General features: G+C 47.2%; 1 protein-coding gene across 4 annotated transcripts in view; it reads left to right on the top strand.

Moving 5' to 3' along the window:
• Positions 1-217: 217 nt before the first annotated feature.
• The window catches only part of PLCD1 (phospholipase C delta 1), a 54189-nt gene continuing 34030 nt past the window's right edge, over positions 218-20376 (top strand). For 2 of the 4 annotated variants that reach the window (XM_021555261.4, XM_085563087.1), the window contains exons 1-2: positions 218-487; positions 12386-12550. In XM_021555261.4, the coding sequence (XP_021410936.1) occupies positions 454-487; positions 12386-12550 (199 nt within the window). In that variant the 5' untranslated portion in view covers positions 218-453. Of the gene's footprint in view, positions 488-7330; positions 8240-12385; positions 12551-20376 lie in introns of those variants that run through there. The other 2 variants (XM_021555260.4, XM_085563084.1) reach the window with 2 other exon arrangements.

Here is a 20376-nt window from a genome sequence, read left to right as displayed (position 1 = left end):
TTTTTTTTGTTGTTGTTTTTCTTTTTTTTTTTTTTAACTTGTGAAAAGAGTCACATAAAAGTGACAAAGGCCACACTCTGACCTGTGGCACCTGCTGAAGACCCTTTCCTTGATTTGCGGACCACCGAGGATGCGTTCAGAGCACGCAGAAGTGGCAAGCACAGGAAAAGGAGCATCGCCGGGCGGAGGCCGGGCCAGAAGCGAGCGGGGAGGAGCCAGAGCCGGAGCGGCGCTGGCCGCGGCCGGGGCGCGGGGCAGGCGGCGGCGTGCGGCTGCGGGAGAGATAAATGAGGAGTCACAGCGAGGAGGCGATTGCAGCCAAGGGCACGGAGCAGCCCCTGCCGAGGGAGCTGCCGGCGGGGAGCAGGGCGAGCCCGGCGGCTCGGGCCGCCGCCCCGCAGCAGCGCTGACTCCGGGGCGCAGCTGCTGCTGCTGCTGGCTCCTTCTGCAGCCATGGCATCCAATGGCACATTCCTCGCCTGCAACAGTAAGTCTGGGGAAGTGTTCTTGTGCTTCAGCTCTCTTATCTTGTCCAAGAGCTTTGTTTTTCCCTCCTCTCTTCTCCTCCCTTCTCCACTTCCCCATTCTCTCTCATCTGGATGTAATGGGGCTGTAAGTCAGCGCTGTTGGAGGGAGAGAGGAGGGGTTTTTCCTCTGGTTGGTAAGAAGGGTGCCTTGGCTGGGGAAGCATCTGCAAGTTTAGAAAAGTGGAATCCAGATCTCCTCCCCTTTATGGGAAACTGAGAGTGGGATGGGTGCTCTGCTAAATAAACTCTGCGGGCTCTGGTGGAGCCAGCAGAGCCTGGATAAACACCTGGGCTCAGGGGCTGTCCCTGAGACACTGCAAGTATTAAGTACAAAATAAGTAATGTTTCTAAAAAAAGAAGCTCTCTCTGCCCTTACAGCATGTGAGATTTAGGATTAGTTTTGATGGTGCCAAGCCTAGGAGGCTTGTCTAATAGAGTAATAAACTATCCCTCCCTTATTCCCTCACCTGACTTTATGTACTGCTTTGTTACCACTTCGTTGTATTTACTTTGAGGAGCAGAAACAACTCAGGGCTGTGACAGCTGCCGGTTGAAATGGAATATTTTGATCCACAAGAAATGGTAAAAGCCTCCAGTATTTATTTTATTTCATGAGATGGGTGCTTTCTTACTACAAATAAGCTATAAACAAAAATGAACTGATAGAGCAATAAGTGATTACCCATGAACATAATCATTGTAGTGTTACCAGCAGAAATGTGAAAAGACTCCCCCAGGCTGATGAAATCTCCACTCTGATTTTCCCAGATGGTAGAAATATGACAGGAGGGTGAACCAGAGGTTAATGCTATACTTTTTGTAGGTATCTCATTCATTATGCAGCCACTGGGGAAAGAAAGCTAAGAAACACATCTGGAACTGTTAAAACATTTCCCATTTTGGCCTGTGGGTTATTTTTCAGTGAATATTATTTAGTCCTCTGGGTTTAGGAACCAAGAAAAATTCAGTGGCTGGTGATCTACTGTTTTGTATGAAGCAGAAAAATGAACAAATGTTGAATGAGCCAAGAATTTTAAAAAGTGTTTATTGAAATTCCTTGACACATAACACACATATACACAAATGCCAAGGTCACTCCAAATGCCAGACTACTTAGACAAGAGGAGTTGTTCACATGTGGAATTCTTAGCAGGATCAGATAGTTTGTCAGAAAGTTCTGATACTGTGAGTTGTGGATATACTTTGTCCCTGGCTCTATGTTGAAACTCAGGTTCTTTCTTTCAGGTCCTCTCTTTTTTTCCCTCCAAAATACATAGAACAACAGCTGTATTTACCATGTCAGAATTAATGTGGGCTATTAATACTCTTTCTCCTGCCTCATGAAGTTGGTTTGTTTCTGAACTGGGAGTCCTTGTGCTCACACATTGTAGAATAGCTAATTTGTACTATGCCTTATTTTTATACACTGACTTTTCACCCAAAACATTGCGTACATTGTGAGGGGAATGCCCTCTGCCACAGTCCAAGGGGAGCATCAGCTTGTAAAATCCTACAAGACAGGCCATTTCCTTGTTTTTTTCTGCCAGCAAGTCCTCAGGATTAACATCTATATTGAAATTTCTCAATGAATCATCTCCACCCGCCCTTGTGAGCTGGGAGCACTGAGGAGGCTCCTTCTGCACTTCAGGCTAGGAGGTAATGCAGCTTGGGATCAGCTGGGATCTGCTCTGGAGCAGTTGGTGACTTTGATCTCCTTTCCTAGCAACAAAATGCTCCCAGCACACACCTTTGATTCAGGTTGTGCTTGATCCACCACATGGGAGTTTTGTGAGCTGTAGTTCCTCATAGTCCAGGGGAATTTGGGATACTGACACATCCCATTACATTAAACAGTCAACACGTCCCTATCTCAGAAAGGACAAGTAAAATTCACTTTGGGTCATTTTTATTTTGACACAAAAGCTGCTAAATTTTCCACCTGAGCAATGTCTTTTGGTAAAACTAAAGCACACAGTTGGTTCTGAGATTGTTGCCAGTGTGTAAATCCCTGTCAGGCCCAAAAGTAGCTAAGACAGGGCCAGAGGATGCTTGAGGAAAAACAGATTTTAATGGGGAATGAAAAAGAAAGAAGAGGGAAATGGAGCCACTTGGAAAAGTGCTGCAGGTAGCAGAGATGAAAGGATACAGGGAAAAGCAAGAGAGATCTGTATGGGGAAGAGATGGTTTCTGTAGGAATGGAAGCTCAGCTGTCTGGATAGGCAGTACTGGGAGCCAAAGGTGTCAATGATTCGGGAGCAAAATTGATGTTCCTGTACAGGGACTTCAATTTAAAAAGGTATTTTGGAAGGAAAGCTGCAGATAAACACTTGGTGATCACGCAGGGTGGGATTCAGCTGGGTCACTGCCAGTATCTCTAAGAAATTTTAGGCTTATAGGGATCTAGGCAGGAGGATTTATCCTGTCTTCTCCTGGCCCCTTGTTGGCATTGTAGATAATTAAATCCTGCAGACTGACCCTCAGCCATGTGTCTCTGAGGTGCTTCCCGTGGGTGGAAGTTCTCAGTCCTCACTCAGCCCAGCCACCAGACCAGAAGGCTGCAGACCTTGCTTAGACATAGAGGTTTCTTTTTTTCCTTTGTGCAGGCAGAGAAGATTTTGACACAGTTTCTTCTAAATTAAAATACTTGCACACCTTAAACGAGCCAGCCTAAACACTGTGTGGGGAAATTCTCACACCTCAGGCTTTCCTTCACATGGTACATTTTAAAGCCCTGTATTGAGGTACCACACAAGTCTCAATGGCTGGTTTTGGCTAGAGTTACAGAAAATCCAGATAAATCTTTTTTTTGGGGGGGGGAGGGGGGGGAATACCCTAGTTTTGCATAATTCAGTTGTGCAATTTAATTATTGCAGAAATTTTGCCCTGCTGCAGAACGTTGAGAATGACCTGTGTTTTGTCTATTAAAGAAATTTCAGCTCCTGAAGAAAATGTGGAGAAAAGCTGTTAAGTGGCCTTTAGAAAATGAGGCTGGGACCCACCTACAGCTGACTTTGGGTTTATGAAGAGAACATCTTCATCAGCATGTTCCCAGAAATGTGACTTGGGAGTTGGGCAGTTGAGCTGCTCAAGTGCTCTTGGCTGCTGATCCTGGTCTTATCCATCAAGTTGGTACCCTTCTTTTCAATTACTTTCTTTCCACACCAGCTACTGGAAAAGCTGTAATTTATTGCAAGCCAGTATTTTTTTTTACGCTTTCTTTGCAGCCAGATCTCTGTGTGCACTGTGATGAAGGGACCAGTGGAAGCAGCAAACCAAACCTTCAGTCTGGTTTTGGGTTCCCAAGCACGATGAGCTTTAGCTGAGTGTTTACCTGGATTTCATCAAGAGCTCAGGGCAGTAGCTTTTGATGGGTCACAGCTTGTTCCCTGCACTGATCCAAGCTCCCTGGGAGGGACCTGGACTGGCAGGAAGATGTATGAAGGTTTTCACAAATAAAAGTCATGATTTGTCTGTCTGTGAAATGTCTGAGCAGGCAGCCTGGCTTCGTTTACACCAAGTAGGGCCAGGGCTCTGCACTGTTTAATTTCCAGTACATTCCCCAGCCTGGTTTTGAGCCACAGCAAGCTGGCAGATGGCATGGTCTGGGTGATGGGCTTGCAGCCCTTCCCAGTGGGTGCTGTGGATATAACCAGCCTGTTTTGGGGAAAGATGAGCTGTGTGGACTTGTCAGAGCTGGAGGAGGGACCATTCTCCTGCCAGAGACCATTCAGACAGGGTGAGACATCCAGAGAGAAAGTGGGGCTGAGAAATGCTGGGCAGTGCTGATCCCATCACACGGCTCCTGGCCAGTGGGCAGGCAGAGGGAGGCTTTAGTCAGGGATCTGGAGGGCAACACAACACAAAACTTGGGAGAATTCCTCCTGTATGTATTTTTAAGGTTTAATCTATTTAGTTTCTGCCCCAGCTCAGCTGGACCTCTCAAGCATTCAGGAAAGGGAGAGGGCCAGAAAAGCCAATGTGAGGTTTGCCGCTGGAGAAGCCCGTTCTCAGTGTGACCACAAGGTGGAACTTGGTACACACCACATGCTCCGGAGAGGCACCCACTGGGAGCAAGCAGCAGCATCCCTGGCCAGGGATGCACCCATGAATCTGGGCTCAGCACCCACTCCCTGATCCCCACTTCCCCACGGGGAGAAAGAGGGAAAGTGCTGGTATAGAGGATGCACAGGCATTTTCTGCTGGAGTTGAGAAGCTGTGCCAACAGCAAGGCGTGCTTCTCAGAGGATGTGAAGTGTCACTGGGGAGAATAAGCTAAGAGCAGTGAGTGATGTCCTGGAGGTAGCAGAGAAAGAGGAAAGAGGGTTTCTGCAGGTGGAATATGGCAGGGCACGGATGAAGTGAGGAACGGACTCCAGAGGGAAGGACAGGGCAGGTGGCACCCTGCAGATATGGAAGGCACCTTTCTGTTACATTCTTTAGTAATAAAAGACTTGGGTTTTTTTCTTCTTGGTAACAAACACCAAGCAAGGAACAACCTTTGGCTTCTTTAGGGGGAAAATCTCCCCTGAACGTGACATTTATTATTTGATATGTAGTTCCCATAGGCATTACTAGTTCTAATTTGCATCATGTGCATGACGTGGTGGGGAAGTGGTGAAGTCATCACCAGCACAGGTATTTTTACTCTGTTGCTAAATTATCACAAGTCTGGGCAAATCAGCAGCTGAATTTTGTCATGTCATTTTTGTTAATGTGCTCTAAAGAGACTGTGATCACAATTTGGGTTGTACCACTTTTGGTATTGCCTAAATATGATGGTAGTCGGAGAACAAGTGCAGCCCTAATGAAGAACTCAAAAGCCAACCTGCTTATCCCAGTGTGAAGTGGTAATAGTGCTTCCTTAGCTCTCTTGTGGAAGGATGTGAATGAGATTAATTAATTTTGGAAAATCATCTGAAGAGCAGCCTGTGGATTGTAGTGTTCTCACATAGCCCATTTCCTACCAGACACTGCAGCTACTCCATCTGCTAGTGCCTGTTTCCTGGATATTCAAGCACTTTGCTAACTTTGGGACCATGTTCTGCCATCCTCATTCCCATCGATTTCTATTTGCTCTGTGAGTAATCCAGCTGGAATCAACAGGGTGATGAGCACAGCCCCAATCCTGGGCACAGGGATGTGGATAACTTCACTCATGTGACCAGGGCCATTTATTTAATTGGAATGGGTCACATGGGTAAAATTGCACGACCCACTGAGGTGCAGTTACCTGCAGTGAATAAGGCTTGAAGAATTTTTCCACAAGCCATTTGCAGGAATCACTTCCTCCCATGCTGGAGTGTGACAGCAGCATCGTGTAACATCAGTAGCCATGTCACACCCATCAGGCTTCTTCTGTGCTTTGTGACATTGTCATTAAATGACCTCAAGACCACAATAAATCCAGCTCAGTCATTTCCCAAAGGAGGGAATTTCTGTCCAGATTTATCTCTTTAATCTTCATGTTAAAAACAAACTGATTTGAACTGCTTTACATCTGCAAAGCCCTCACAACAGCAGAGCTTGCACACTGCTGTTCTGGAGAGCTATCTAAACTCATTGAATGCTGACCCTGTGCTTAGTGTGTGAGCAAACTTCAGGGCTAAGTACAGTAAAATATTCTCCAAGGGCATGGAAAGCTTTGAGCAGAGCTGTCACTGGCACTGCTATTAGGAATTAATGAGAAAGTGAAGCACAGGGGCTGTGCGTGTTCCCAGATCAATCCCTATGGGATGCTGGTTGCTGCTGGACAGGAGAGCTGGTGTGTAGAAGCAAATTGTTTTGCTAAGGCAATTACAGGAGACTTCCCCACTCCTTTCATTACATCAATCCTCTCCAGCACAATGTGAAATATGGGAAGTGCTCAGAGACTGATAGCTAATAAATATCATCTAGCCATTACATCATGGTGCTTGCCTCCTTGCCAGGGCAAAAACAAAGCTCCCAGGGGAGTGCTGTGAAGATTACAGCTCTGACATCCAGCCCCTGTCTGTGCAGGGGGCCCAGAAAGGCTGGAGGTGTTTCCCAAACACACTGACAGTCTGGCTAACACGTTCAGCAACATCCCATCCAGAAATTGCCTTTATTCTCCTTTGCTGTCTGTGTTCTGCAATGGCTGTGTATAAATAAAGAGTTATTAGATGTACTGCTGTTCAAGGCCAGGCAATGGCTCTGTCTTGTCCCCAGAGAGTTTCTCACCCGTGGTGTATGGCAGTGATTAATGACTGACCCTGTCCTTGTGCTGGTCAAAGAACCCAGTGCTCTGTGCTTCCCCGTGAGGGCTGGCAGGGCTTCCTTCAAACTGCTGAGAAAGAAGGGGAAGAGATCTGGATTGACAGACACCAGAAACAGAGATAATGTTTATAAAACCTGTATTGACTATGATGAGGGACTTGTGATGGAGAGCCTTCATTTAGGTTGAAAACAGTGGCTAAAACAGTGCAGTTTGATATTAATTTTCTTGGGTATATGCTGATTCTGCAGTAAGGGACATCCACCCCTGTTTGATCTGTGTCCCTGCAGTACCTTCACCCTTACAGCAGCAGCTGGCAAAAGCAATGACAAAATAGGAAAAAAAAACAAAACTTCTGTGACAAGGTGTGTGTATAGCTGCTGTTTTTCCCTTCAGAAAAGGTCATGGCTAGGGAAGCAATGGATTTAGTCCCAGCCATTGCCAGGACAATGGGGAATGGCTGTGAGTTTCAGCAAAGGAAATTTATACTGGTTATCACATAGAAATTCTTCTGAGAACATCTGAGCTTTTGTATGGGTATCTAAATTGGTTTTGGAGTCTCTGTCCCTAGAGATATCCAAACTTACCTGGACAAGGCTGCAAGCAACCAGATCTACCTTTGAAGGTGACTCTTCACTTTGAATGGGTGGTTGAACAAGAGAGCCCCAGAGGGTCATTCCAACCTGAATTATTCCGTGATTCTGTGTAATCGGTGACTTGTTAAATCCCTGAGGAGGCTTATTCCTATACCAGAGTGAAGGGTAAATCTACATTACAAGAATAAACCCAAAGCTATGCAGAAATGTGGGGTCAGTGACTCACCCAAGTCACACAGGAAATCGGCGGCAGAGAAGGCGCTCTCCGCACCCTTAGGAAAAGGAAGAGAATTAAAACTGAGTTTCCGAGCATCTTTTGGGTCACATCTGCCCTGGCTAGGAGGTGTTCAGCGCCTGTCAGTGGGAACAGCAGCTCGGCACAGAAGAGAAAGGGTGGAGCTGGGATCCAGGCGCTCGTGGGCAGGACAAGCTGACGAGCCCAAGGCAGCGATTAGGAGCCACAAACAATATCTGCGACTCCTCCAGCCTCTGGAAACGATGCGTAAAATCCCACTGGTGGAAAACTTGTTCCTTCTACCTGGGCAGCTGCCGGCGGGCTCCTCGGTTTAATTTTGCATCCGGCGTGTGAAGCAGGAGGAGAGACTCGCCACAGTCCCACCCCCGGCCGGACTCTGCCCTCCCCTGCCCGGCTGTGCTGCCGCTGTCCCGCTCCCGGCGCTCGCTCCTTGGAGCCCCGTGGGACAGCGCCGGAGCTCCTGGATGAGCAGGGATCCCTGCGGGGGTGGCACGGCCCCCCAGCCCTCCCCGAGCCCCACGCTGGATCATGCAGTGCATCCGGAGGCAGCCCAAGCGCACCGTGTCCCAGGAGAACATCCTGCTGGAGCAGAGCCGTAGAGTGGCCGCGTTGAATGGCATCAGGCTGGGTAAGGGACGGCTTTGGGCACACCCGGCAGCGCTGCCTTTCTCTTTTCCCCGCGCAGAGGCAGCGCTCCACCCTAAGGACCGGGCTTACTTTGAAATTCCCAAGGTTTCCTTTGCTTTCGTTTGCCTGTAACCACACGCCAGATGTGTGAACAGCTTCGTTGGAGGCGTCAAAGAATGTGGGCAAAGGCTCGGTTCCCAAATCTCTTGCTGGGCTCTCTGAACTGCCTCTGATTGAGGGTTTTTGAAGGGGCAGTGCCCTTCTCCTGCCCAGCTTTAGCCCCGCTCGGTGGTGTGTTGCCTGTTGCTGTAAGAGCCCAGGGAAGCAGGCAGAGGCTGCCGATGAAAGAGGAAACCCAGGGAGTTTCATAACTTGTGTGCCCGGCTCTGAACTCACTGCTGGTTCCAGCTCCCTGGAGGCACAGCCCCAGTGGATGCCAGTGGGACACACAGGGTGCTTGGAAGTGGGAAATAGCCATTTACTCACTCGCGTTCCTTTACCAGAAGGGCTTTCTGCCTTTTTCAACCAGGAAACCTGAGTTAAACCTGGTCTTTAAGCAGGTGGGAGGGGGAAAGTGGGCAGGAGGAGACTTGTTTTATAGTGACTGTAATTGAGTTCTGTCAGATCAGCAGATTTGTGAGAACAGTGCAACAATACAGATTATTGCTGTCATCCTAACCAGCTCCTCAGTGAACTCAAAGCCCCTCTCCTGCCATGACAGCTATTGTTTTATTGGGCTTCCTGCTTGCTGTAAACCTGAGCTAGATAAGCCAAAGGTTAACATTTCTAATGTCTCAGTGTGTGAAACTTCCTAGTGGGGTGCATTAACACGATGGTTATTGTGGTGCTGTGTGTGCTCAAGGCACTCCTACCTTGGCCAAACATGATTTTCACTCTGAACATCACTGTGTACTCAATATATTCTGCTCAGAAAGTGTGTGATTGATGTTTTGCAAGTAGGAGCGTCCTGACCCTTGAAAGGCACTCTGGAATTTTGTATGCTAAGTGTGTATTTGGTATTTTACAGAGGATGCTAAGCAAGACACAGTCTTGCCACATGCTTCAGGCAGGATTTGCACATCTATTTCAGTGCAGTGCTTCAGATTGTGCTTCTCATGCTAAATGTTGTTATAGAGTTGGGAGTCAATATCCTTGTCCTGCTGCACAGCATTTTTTAACTTTTACATGATGTATATGTACAGTGATTCTTGTTTCTCAGATGTGTGTTTTTATTATGGTGAGATGGAGCTTGGGATCACAAACCTCCTCAGCTTCAGGCTTTGAGCAGTCTGGTCTAGTGGAAGTGTCCCCGCCAATGGCAGGGGGGTGGAATGGGATGACATGTAAGGTTCCTTCCAACCCAAACCATTCCATTATTCTCCATGGGGTTGTTAGGAAGAAATATTCAGGTTTCTGCTAGAAAAAGGTGGTGAGGTTTTTTGTTTGGGTTTTTTTTTTTGTTTTGTTTTGTTTTGCTTTTTACTGGAAAGCAGTTCAAATAACCAGCTGAGGGTAATGTCCCACTGACACATCGGGGTGTGCTTGTGGTTCCTGTGTCAGGAGATCAGAGTGTTTTATGCTGCACTGTGACCTAACAAAAAGCAGGTAGGAACACAGAAGTGACTCACCCAAGAGAAGAGTCTGTGCCAGTGCTTGCTTGGGCAGAGAAGGCAGAGCCTGAAGCACTGGGGATGAAGAAGGGGAGTTTTGACCATGCTGTTACACTGACTGGGCTGTGCTGGTGGACAGGATGAAGGGCTCTGAGCTCCAGCTTGTGTCTGAACTCTGTGGTTCAAGCCTGGAGGAGAGGAATGTGCCCTTGGCCACCACCTGTGCCCATTCAGATTTATTACATTGGTGCAGCTTTTTGGGATGTCCTGCTAGCAGGACACTTTACAGATGCTGCACATAGGGTCTGTGGAACAAAACATGCCCTGGTTAAATGGATTTCTCATTCCACACTTACAAACATCAGCATCCAAAAGATTTGATGGGTTTCCTGCTCTCCTTGTCATGTCACCCCAGGATGACTTGTCCTCCTCCTAGTCCTGCAATGACTGAGAGTGGGTGGGAACTGAAGAAAAAGAAGGAATTGAGCTGGGAGCCAGGATAGAAATGTGGGTGAATAGGGAGAAGGGAGGAGTTGGTTTCCTCTCCAGGAACCTTGAGGGGAGCCCCAGGGATGTTAGTGAGGCTGCAGTCTGTGCACTTGGAGGACCTTTCCCTTAGAGAAGAGGCCAGCTCACGAGACAAGAACCTGTGAAGCTGTGGTGGTGTTTGTCCTTCCTCCAGATGGTCTGGCCTCTCATCAACCCCTGGGAATGCTGTCCCAGGTCCCATAGCTGGCCTCAACTTGTCACTCCTCTGTGCTTTGCAGGAGACAGCTTTTTTCCTTCTCTCCATGAACTTTTTTCTGAGGCTTTCCGTGGGGGAATCATTCAAATTCCCCTCTTAGGAACCTCCAGAACACTCATGAGCTGGGGAGCCAAGCAGTGCTGTAGCAGGAAAGACAATTAATGAGATACCTCGTTTAACTTTGGGGAAAGAGAGAAGCAAAGACACCTTTGCAGGATCTCCAGCTTGTGCTCTGATGCTTTCAAGTCTGGATGTTTCAGCCTGGCTCAGCTCTGGGCTTGAGCTCTGTAAAATGAGTAAATGGTGTGAGCTGCTCACAAAGTGGACACTGGACACCCTTAATATTTATCTCTGATGTAAATCTCAGGCTTTGGCAGCCTAAAATGCTCTCTTTAGGCCAGTGCATCCCAGTTACAAACTCACAGTGCTGGTTTTTTGCTGCTGCCACCGAGACCCACACTGGTGCTTTGAAGCACCTGGCACTTCAGTTTCCTGTGTGGAATGTCAGGAGACTGGGAATTTGGCCACTTGGATCTCAGGGTTTTGTTTTTCAAGCAGGCCTGGTAGTTTATTGTCTTGCCTTGTTTAAAAGCCAGTGATTCAAAGCAGCTGTGTGTCCCAGAGAAGAACTAACCCAATGTCAGGGGACACTGCAGTGAAAAAATGTTATTTGGGAGACTCCACATTATGTTTGTATAATACTGAGGAATTTCCCTGGAATTGAGTGCCAGGTGGCTGCAGGTAGCCAAGTGGCTAGCTGCACTGGCAAGGTAAGGTTAGAAAAGTTTCCTCTGAGTTGGGATGTGCATGGTCAGCACTGCAGAGTTAAATGCTGCTTCACCAGCTCTCAACCAGCCTTTCATGCAGAGTCACAGAGTCACAAGGTGCCTATTACAGAAAGCCCAGGATGTGTTTCTTGTGCTTCATGCTCTCTTCCTTCTCAGTCTGCATGTTTCAGATCTGTAATTAATGGCTGGTTTGAGGGACAGATTCTCCAAGGTATTTAGGTATGTGGAAGTCATGCACTGCTGAGACACTCAGAGCCAGGTAGAGTGCCAAATCTGTTTTCAGAGTCTCAGTAGGTGCCTGTTTCCTCTCTAGATGTCTTAAGTGCATTCCTGAATCTAGGCTAAGTTGTGAAATCTGAAGTTCCCACAACCAGAAGGTTTGGTTGTTATTACTTGACATTACATTTGCTTTGTAGTGTAAGAAAGACAAAGCCCCTTTGGATGGTTGAGCAATGAGGAGATCGTGGCTGCTCCTTACTGCTGTCTTAGTGATCTCTTGCTGCCTGTCACCAAACTTCTTTCTCCTAAGCTTCATCTGATCTGCAAAATTCCCACGTGGATAGGAAGGCACTGTTTGCCAGAGGAGGATGAGAGATATCTTTGTGTATTCCTGTTTCCACAAAGGAAATTTTGTTGCAGAAGAGATTTGAAATAATTTGAAAGTTCCTGACAGCATTCCAGATACAAGTTATGCAATTTTCCTTTCTCCGGTTTTACTTCTCTGTTGTTGGTTTTGTTGTAGCTTTTGCATCCTAACAGTATTTGCTGGGAAGGAAGTATTTTATCTTTGTAAAACACCTGAGAATTATAACACTAAGTGTTCAGACTCAATCTGAGAAGCACACAAGGCTTCAGCCTCTTTTGTGACCATAAAGCAGCGTGGAGGATTTCTGGGTCTCTCTGCTCTGCTCTCCAGACCTGGCTGCCCCTGTGTAAGGGAAAACTCTTTGAGCAACATTTCCTGAGCTGTCTCTTAAAGCACTACCACTTCTGTTTCTCCACAGGCCTCAAAGATGACAAGGACCTGAAGTTCCTCCTGAAAGGCAGCCAGCTGCTGAAAGTGAAGTCAAGCTCCTGGAGAAAGGAGAGGTTCTATAAGCTCCAGGAGGACTGCAAAACCATATGGCAGGAGTCAAAGAAGGTGCTGAGATCCCCAGAGTCACAGATCTGTGAGTAAAGTTTGCTTTGTCAGGGGTGCCTGGGGTGAACCAGGACCATTAGGGAGGGTTTGGAGCAATGAGAGCTGGTCCTTCATTCCTCCTGTGACACACACACCGAGTGCTGCTGGCGCCTCTGGGACAGCCACGAGGAATCTGTGGTGTCAGGAATGGTCACGTTGCCCAAGCTCACAAGCTGCTGCCTCACATGGTTGTGGGGTGGGCTGTGCTGGTCTCAGCAGCCCTGCCTGGTTTGTTTCCTCCCCAAATTGTGCAGGTCACTCAGGTGTCCGAGCCCAAATGCTCAGTGTGAGACGTGGTATGAACACTTGTGGTGTGGCATGTGGCTGTTGCTCCTTTCCTGCCTGCAGCCCCAGGGAAAAGTGGCATTTCAGCCTCACAAGGGAACTGCAGAGATGTGGAAATCCAAGGGCTGATAGGAGATGTCTCTGGGAAGGACAGCCTATTCTCATCCTTATCTTACGAACCCAGGATCTGCCCTATTGTAAAAAGTCCAGATACTACAATCACCATTATATGGCACAGGAAAAACCATTCTGTTCCAGCAGCACCCAGCTTGGCACCGTAATTGGGACCCCAATTGAACCCAATTGTGCAGTCAAAATGGAATCAAGCAGGGTGTGTCTGTTTATATATTTTTTTTTTCTTCTCATTCCATATTTTTCTGACACATTTCTTCATGTTTTTTGACATTTTTTTTCTCTCTTATTTCACTAATCATTTGGTTTTGCATATCCAGGAGATAAATAAGTAACATGGAAGATGTTTTATGGCATGTTGAAATGTGTTAATTACACAGGTTTTTTTGGTAATGATCACAATTAATTAAATGAAGGGTGGGTCTTTCAAATTACTTCCCTTCCTCCCACAAGCAGTGATAAGATTTCCAGTAGGAGGAGTAAAGTAGCAGGGTAAAATATGTTTGGTTTGCAACCCTGATGACCAGTTTTCTCACATGATCTTGGCACCTCATTTATTCTGTGCATCCTTCTCCACACATTTTCTTTCTCTTCCCTCTAAGTGTAAAAGGCTTTGAATCGTAGAATCACAAAGGTTTGGGCTGAAAGGGACATTAAAGATCATGGATCAGGGAGTTCCAACTCCCTGCCATGGGCAAGGACACCTGGACCAGGTTGCTCCAAGCCCCATCCAACCTGGCCATGGACATTTCCAGGAATGGGGCACCCACAGCTTCCTTGAGCAACCTGTGCCAGTGTCTTGTCACACTCTGAATAAAGAATTTCATTCTAACATCTCATCTAAATCTCCTTTTTTAGTTTAAAACTGTTCCCCCTTGTCCATCACTACCTGCCCTTGTAAAAAGTCCCTGTGGCTCCTTTTTTTTACAAAAGGGGAAGGCTGCAGTGAGACCTGCCCTGAGGCTTTGGGCTGGAGGCTGTCCCCTCCTGGGTGTTTGGATGTCCAGCCTGGCAGGGTCCTGAGCTCAGCTGGGTTCTTCAGCTCTCCCAGGGCAATAACCCATCATAGCAACAGCAAACAGAAAGTCCTCAGTTAATGTTTGCTCCCTGGGGATGCCTGCTCTGCTGAGCTCTGTCCCATATAAAACCAAAGTCCTTTCCCACATAATAGATATATTTCTTTATATAATTTATCTTGCTAATATATCTCGCTCTAAATCAAATAAGGGTGTGAGATGAGAAGAATGACTTTCAAAGCTCCCTTTCCTGTGCTCTGAGCCAGCAGTTTCCAAAATATGGGGTCTGAGAACACTTACAGCAACAGTCCTGACCCCACCTAGTCCTTGGAAGTAAATGGGAAGCATCCTTGTGCTGTGGCTCCAGGTACCCTGATGTTTGCCTGGAGAATCCCTGGTGGATCCATGGCTGTGGACCTGGCATGGAGAAGGGCTGGAACTGGGACTATTTTATAAAGAAGAGTGAGAGAAATCCTTTCAGCTGGGCTCTGAGCACAGGTTGGGAGTGTGTCTGTGTGGGTGTGGATTTACAGCCCTCCTGGGCCACTTTGGTAACTGGGCACAGCCAGCATTGCCACATTGCAGTGCCACTGTGGGCAGGAGAACCTGCGGTGCCCTGGCAGTGCCCCCAGTGACACATGGAGGTGCAGGAATGTGGCCTGCTGGCTCACAGCACGTGCCTGCTCCTTGACACCCCGTGCAGGCACACCTTTCCCAGGGAAAGATTTATTTAGGTTTTTTGTCATCAGGATAACAGCAGTGGGCACAAGTCAGCAGAGGCAGAGCTTGTCCTTGCAGCTCTGTGGAGGCAGGCTAGCCCAGGCTCTGCCCAGCCTGGCTTTTGATCCCATCTGGCTGTGGGAGCTGGACAGGCTGTATCCCACAGGATGTGAACCCGTGCCTGTACTTGTGGTGCCAAGCTCTTGGGAGGGTTGGAGGGACACCTGTAGGTGCTCTGGACACATCTGAGCCTGCAAATCAAGGAGAGAGATGAGTACTGACTCCTACAAAGTCCTAAGCCGTAACATCAAGGAGGTCCATTTTCATAAAATCATAGAATGGTTTGGGTTGGGAGGGACTTGAACATTTCCAGGGATGGGGCAGCCACAGCTTCTGTGCCAGGGCCTCACCACCCTCACTGTAAGGAGTCACTGGCTAATCTAAACCTGCCTTCCTGCAGTGGGAAACCATTCCCCTTTGTCCCATCACTCCAGGCCCTTTGACAAAAGTCCTTCCCCAGATCTCTTGAAGCCCCTGTAGGTATTGAGAGGAACTCTGATGTCTCCCTGGAGCTTCTCTTTAGGTTGAACACCCCCAGCTCTCCCAGCCTGTCCCCAGAGCAGAGGGCTCAGCCCTTGGAGCAGCTTTGTGATCTCCTCTGGGCTTGCTCCAGCAGATTCACATCCTTGGAGGCCCTGTAGCTGCAGTCCTGCAGGTGCTGTATCATGAGAGCAGAGGAGAGGGACAAAATCACTTCCCTCAAACTTCTGGTTGTGTTTCTCCTTGCCTTTCTCTTTTACTGATCCTGTGATACCTTCCATTATGAGTTTTCTGAGTGAGCATTGTGTTTTGAGTTTCATTCTGGAGCTTTTGACTTCACCAGGCTGCTCTGGGTCCAGGAGCAGAGTGGATCAGCCCTGACTCGTGTTGTGGCCTCTGGCAAGCTCTGTCACCATGTCTGCCTTCTCACTTGGTCCAGTGTGAGGGCTGTCACAGCCCAGGAGGAGTGCAGGGTCATGATTTGAGACCCAAAATCAGGGACTTCAGGGTGAGTCTCTGCAGAGGGTCACCCTTCCTTGCTAACAAACACTGATTTTGCTCTCCAGGACAAAGCCTTTCTAAAGCTGCAGATAAACTCCCTTTTCAGGATGGAAAAAAGGATGAGCAGAATGGAAACTGGGAGGTTGAGCAGCAGGTCTAATCTCATCTGCAGCATTGCTGGCAGCGATGGATCCACCTCAGAGGAGGGAAGTCTGGATAGTCTAAGGGTCATGTTTTTCTTTGGATAGTTTCTTGTTATTCCCGTTGGTATTCCTATGACCACGTGGAAAAGCTATTTGTAAACCATTGTGTGATGGAGTCCAGTAGATAAAACTGGGGACTGCCAAGGTTAGACAGGAGAATCTCAGATATTTGAAGTTCAAAAAACCCCACTTATCAGGGTTGTGACAGGAACAGATGTTGCCTGGATCAGATACATGGGCTATAAGCAGTACCTTCCTCTGTTGTCTTTATTTTAAACAACTATGAATTTAAATTAGATGCTGTCTTCATAGCTGCATTACCCAAACGTGGCTTTGGGGATAAGCTGTCCTCCCAGAATAGTTTCTGATTTGGTATAATAATCTTTTTTTTTTCCCTTATTGTCAATAATTCCTTATTTTTCAGTATATTCCATTTAGGCCCTAGGACATTTTTTTCCTCCCCCAAAAGCCCTTGAAGCATCTTAAGCCAGTTTTCCAGCAATCATGTTCTGCCCTGTGTGTACTCTCTGCTTGTCTCCAACAGAAACACAGGAGTGCTGGGCACCAAGGGCTGCTCAAAAGTGACTTTAAAAATCCATTTTTCACCACTGCTCCTTCCTGTGGCTGAGCTACAACCAGATCCACAAACACACTGCTGCTCTCATTATCCTGATGTGGGCCATGGGAGGGTGGATGCTTTTTTGGCCCACGAGACTCTCCAGAACCAGAGTTAAAGTGGATTAACAGTTTTGGGGTGAAGAAAAGATTTGTGTGAAGGTGTCAGAATCTGAGGTATTGATGATTCTGAGATTGTAGAAAGTCTCTGTCTGCCCTGCTGCCAAAGCAGAAGCCATAATTGGTCTGTGCTGGTTTCCAGGTTGTTTATTCTGTTTATCTCTCACATGTTCTGCTGCCCTGCCCAGCTCTGTCCTGCAGGGCAGCGTGTGGGGCTCTGCCCTCAGTGGGATGTTACAAACATTAAATACCAGAAACTCCCTGGGCTGGATTTACAAGAACGTGCCAATATCTGTCACCTACGTTGGACAGTGTGTCCCCAGCCTGAACCAACAGAAAAATGCCAACACCACAGTGAAACATGGAGGGCATGAAGAAGGAGAAAAAGGACAAGACACACCCAATTTCCTCCATCTTGTCCCCTTTGAACCCCTAATCTAGAATCCTAAAATTTTACTTTTACACCTGTGCCACACTTAATTATTACTGATATCAAACACTCAGAGCTGGTAATTCATCCTGTAAGATGGAAAACTCTTTTGCATGGACAGAGATCACAGCCAGTGTCTCTGGGGCTCTGTCCAGGGGGGTTCCTGACCCCTGCCAGGGTCCCAGACCTGCCAGGGCAGCCAGAGGGAAGCCCTGGGTTCCCACATGAAGGAGGTGGAAAGCAGTTAATTCTGAGGCAGTTCCCAGCTGAGCATCACTGTGGTGTGAGGGATGAGAGCCAAAGGGGCAGAGCAGCAGCACTGTCTCGTTCAGCTGTGGTCAAATATCAGATCTCATTAGAAAGAAAAAAAAAAAAAAAAAGAGCAAAAAGGCATTTGCTGCTTTCAGTGAAATTGATTTTTGAAAGTATTTTCTTAAACCAGCTGTAATCCCTAGTGTGAACTCACTTAAGCCAGACTCAATCCCTTTAAAAACTCTCTCAACTTGGGGATTTGTGGGAATGGTTGAAAACTTTCAAGTGAATCATCCTTTTGAGCAGCTGATGGAGAAACAGGGTTTTCAAAGGCAGAAGGAAAAAGCTGAATGAGTCAGTTAAGTTTAGGGGTGCTCCAGTGGGGCCCCAGAGGTGGTGCTTTGGTACCTCCTGCACTGTGTCTCTCCTGGAGGCTCAGGGGGGTGATGTTTTCCATGAGCCATGAAAAGCTTCACACACTGAACCAGGGATGATTCACTGGGCCTGCATCGTTGAGTCACGAGCAGTGAAGTCAAGAGAGAACGTCAGGAGTTGTAGCTGAAATGTTTCTATTTCTGGCCAAAAGCTTTACCTAAGAACTTCTATTGTTGGATTTTTTTTCTTTTTCTGTTTTTTGATTAAAATAATCAGTTTTTGGAAGTGAGCTAAACTCTTGAGTGTTGCAAGTGATGACTGTATTATTACTTAAAGTCATGAAATTGGTCTTTTGATCTGATGATTAGTTATTCTCCCTGTTAAAAATGCACAGAATTTGTTTCTGTTCTTCTGATTTCTGGCACAGTTACGGGATATTTTTTGCTTGGTTTATGTTTATCGCCTAGTACCAGTGTTCAGCAAAAAACCTTTTCCTTTGCTTTTGGCTTGCTGTGAAATTTATGAATATTCTTAAAATACCATGCAGTGAACATATCATACCACTTTTGTAGAAGAATAAATTATTGTCTCCATTGAATTAACGTCCTGAACTCGCTTGCAGAAGAACAGGAAGGATGTAATATTGCTTTGTGTTTGCTGGAGTCACAAAGAGAAAGCTTGAAATTGTTCCTGATAAGTGTCTAAAGTCAACAGAAACTCTCAGCAACCTGTGTGCCCACAGCAGGTAGCTGGCTGCACCAACAGCTTCCTCCTGCAGTTCCTTGAGGAATCACTGCTTTCGTGGTCAGACGTGTATTTACCCCAGGAAAAACATTTGCTGATGCACATGCGTTATGCAAGGCGGCCCTCAGCTGTGAAAACAGAACTGTCTGTGGGTCTCATCAGTCTTTATCAAAGTCACTGAAGCCATCAAACACGTCATTTCAGATGCAGAGCTGCCTGTGTCTTCGATTGAGTTTTGAATCAGGCCACCGCGGGCGTCGCTGGGACAGTTTTCATCACAGGCAGCACGCTGACAAATATTGACCTTGTTCTCCGTAGCATATGTTAAATGCAAAGGCAGAAGTGCTGAGAGCCTCAGATCCAAATTTAGCGGTGCTGTGATGGCAGGGGAAGTAGGAAGCAGTGGCCAGAATAGTTTGCAGGGCCTTGGTTGTGTGGAAGGAATGTGAATAGAGATCACTCTTTGCTTTCTACCCATGATGGGTAGACTGAAAGACTGAGTAAAGACCTTATATGAAAGGATATTTCCAAACAACCTGTAGAATTGCATGTGCAGTTGTTGTCAGCTGGTAAACACACGCCAGCAGTGAGGGCAGATAGCTGTGCAGCAGATCTTGAGTCAGAACAACCTGCTGAGCACGTCGGTGGAGGGGGAGTGGAAAAGAGAATGGATGAGGAATCAGCAGCTGGGACCTGCCATAATTCACACATAGGGAGATGAAAGAGCAATGTAGGCAGGGCAGGGAGGGCACGCACTGCAGGGCTCATGCTGAACCCACCTGTGAGCCCTTGTGTTGAAGCATCCCTCAGGGATGAGTGTGATGGATAGCTTTGGTATTGCCAGCCCTGGGGGCTCACAGTGCTCCACTCTTGCTGCTTGCAAAGGTCCAGATCCCAGCTGTGTTTGGCCATTAGCATCAGCCACCCCTGGTGAGACCAAAATCAGCTGAACGGGGTGAAACCAAAGCGAGGAGCAGCACACGGGGCACGCTCAGCAAGATGTGAAATCCCTGCAGTGGCTCTGCAGGATGGTCCTGGGGCCAGGGAGCAGCTTTCATCTGCTCCTCACAGGATGCTGAGCTGAGGTGCAGCTGGTGAGGGTCTGGCCTCTCTGCAGATGTGCAGGATGGTGTGTGGGCTCTGTATGGCTGAGCATGTTTCCCATCTGCATTTCTTGACAGTAAACAGAAATGACTTCCTGAGCCAATTAGAGTGGGATGCAGTAATTCAGTGTGACTGAGTGCCACATTGCACAGATCTCCTGTTACTGACAGGGAGTGGGATAAGGAAGGGACATGAGGAGTTCTTGGACTAACTCAGGGAAGGCTGTTTTGGCAGTACCCATACAGTGACCCTCTCGGGGGTCTGTGGTTGAGATGTCCCTGAGATTGTAAAAAGTCTTTTTCTCCCAACCCGCTGGGCCAAAGACGAAGTCAGAATGCATAGGATCAGCTTTTCAAGGTTGTTTATTTTCTCTTCTCTATAACATGCTTTCTCAAGGAGCTGTGGTCTGTCTAGCAGGTCAGTCTGCAGCAGACTCCCACCCTCTTGGGGAGGTGTTACCATTTTATACTAAAAACTATGTGTACTATGTTTACAATAACGTGCCAGTATCTATCATTTATGTTAGACAGTGTGTCTTTACCTTAAACCAATAGAAAAGTGTCGCCATCACAGCAAGACATGGAGGGCAAGAAGAAAGAGAAGAAGGTCAGGACACACCCAAATCCCTCCATCTTGTCCCCTTGAACACCTTATTTTAAAACCCTAAAATTCTACTTTTCCACTTTGTGTTAATTCAGCTACTACACTACTCAAACCTTTGTGGCTTGTAATTCCTCATACAAAGTGAGCAGTTTTTTCCACAGGCTAAAATTGAAGT

Source organism: Lonchura striata, chromosome 2 (assembly GCF_050655825.1).
Source record: "Lonchura striata isolate lonStrDom1 chromosome 2, ASM5065582v1, whole genome shotgun sequence".
NCBI lineage: Eukaryota > Metazoa > Chordata > Aves > Passeriformes > Estrildidae > Lonchura > Lonchura striata.
This window is presented reverse-complemented; position numbering and strand designations above follow the sequence as displayed.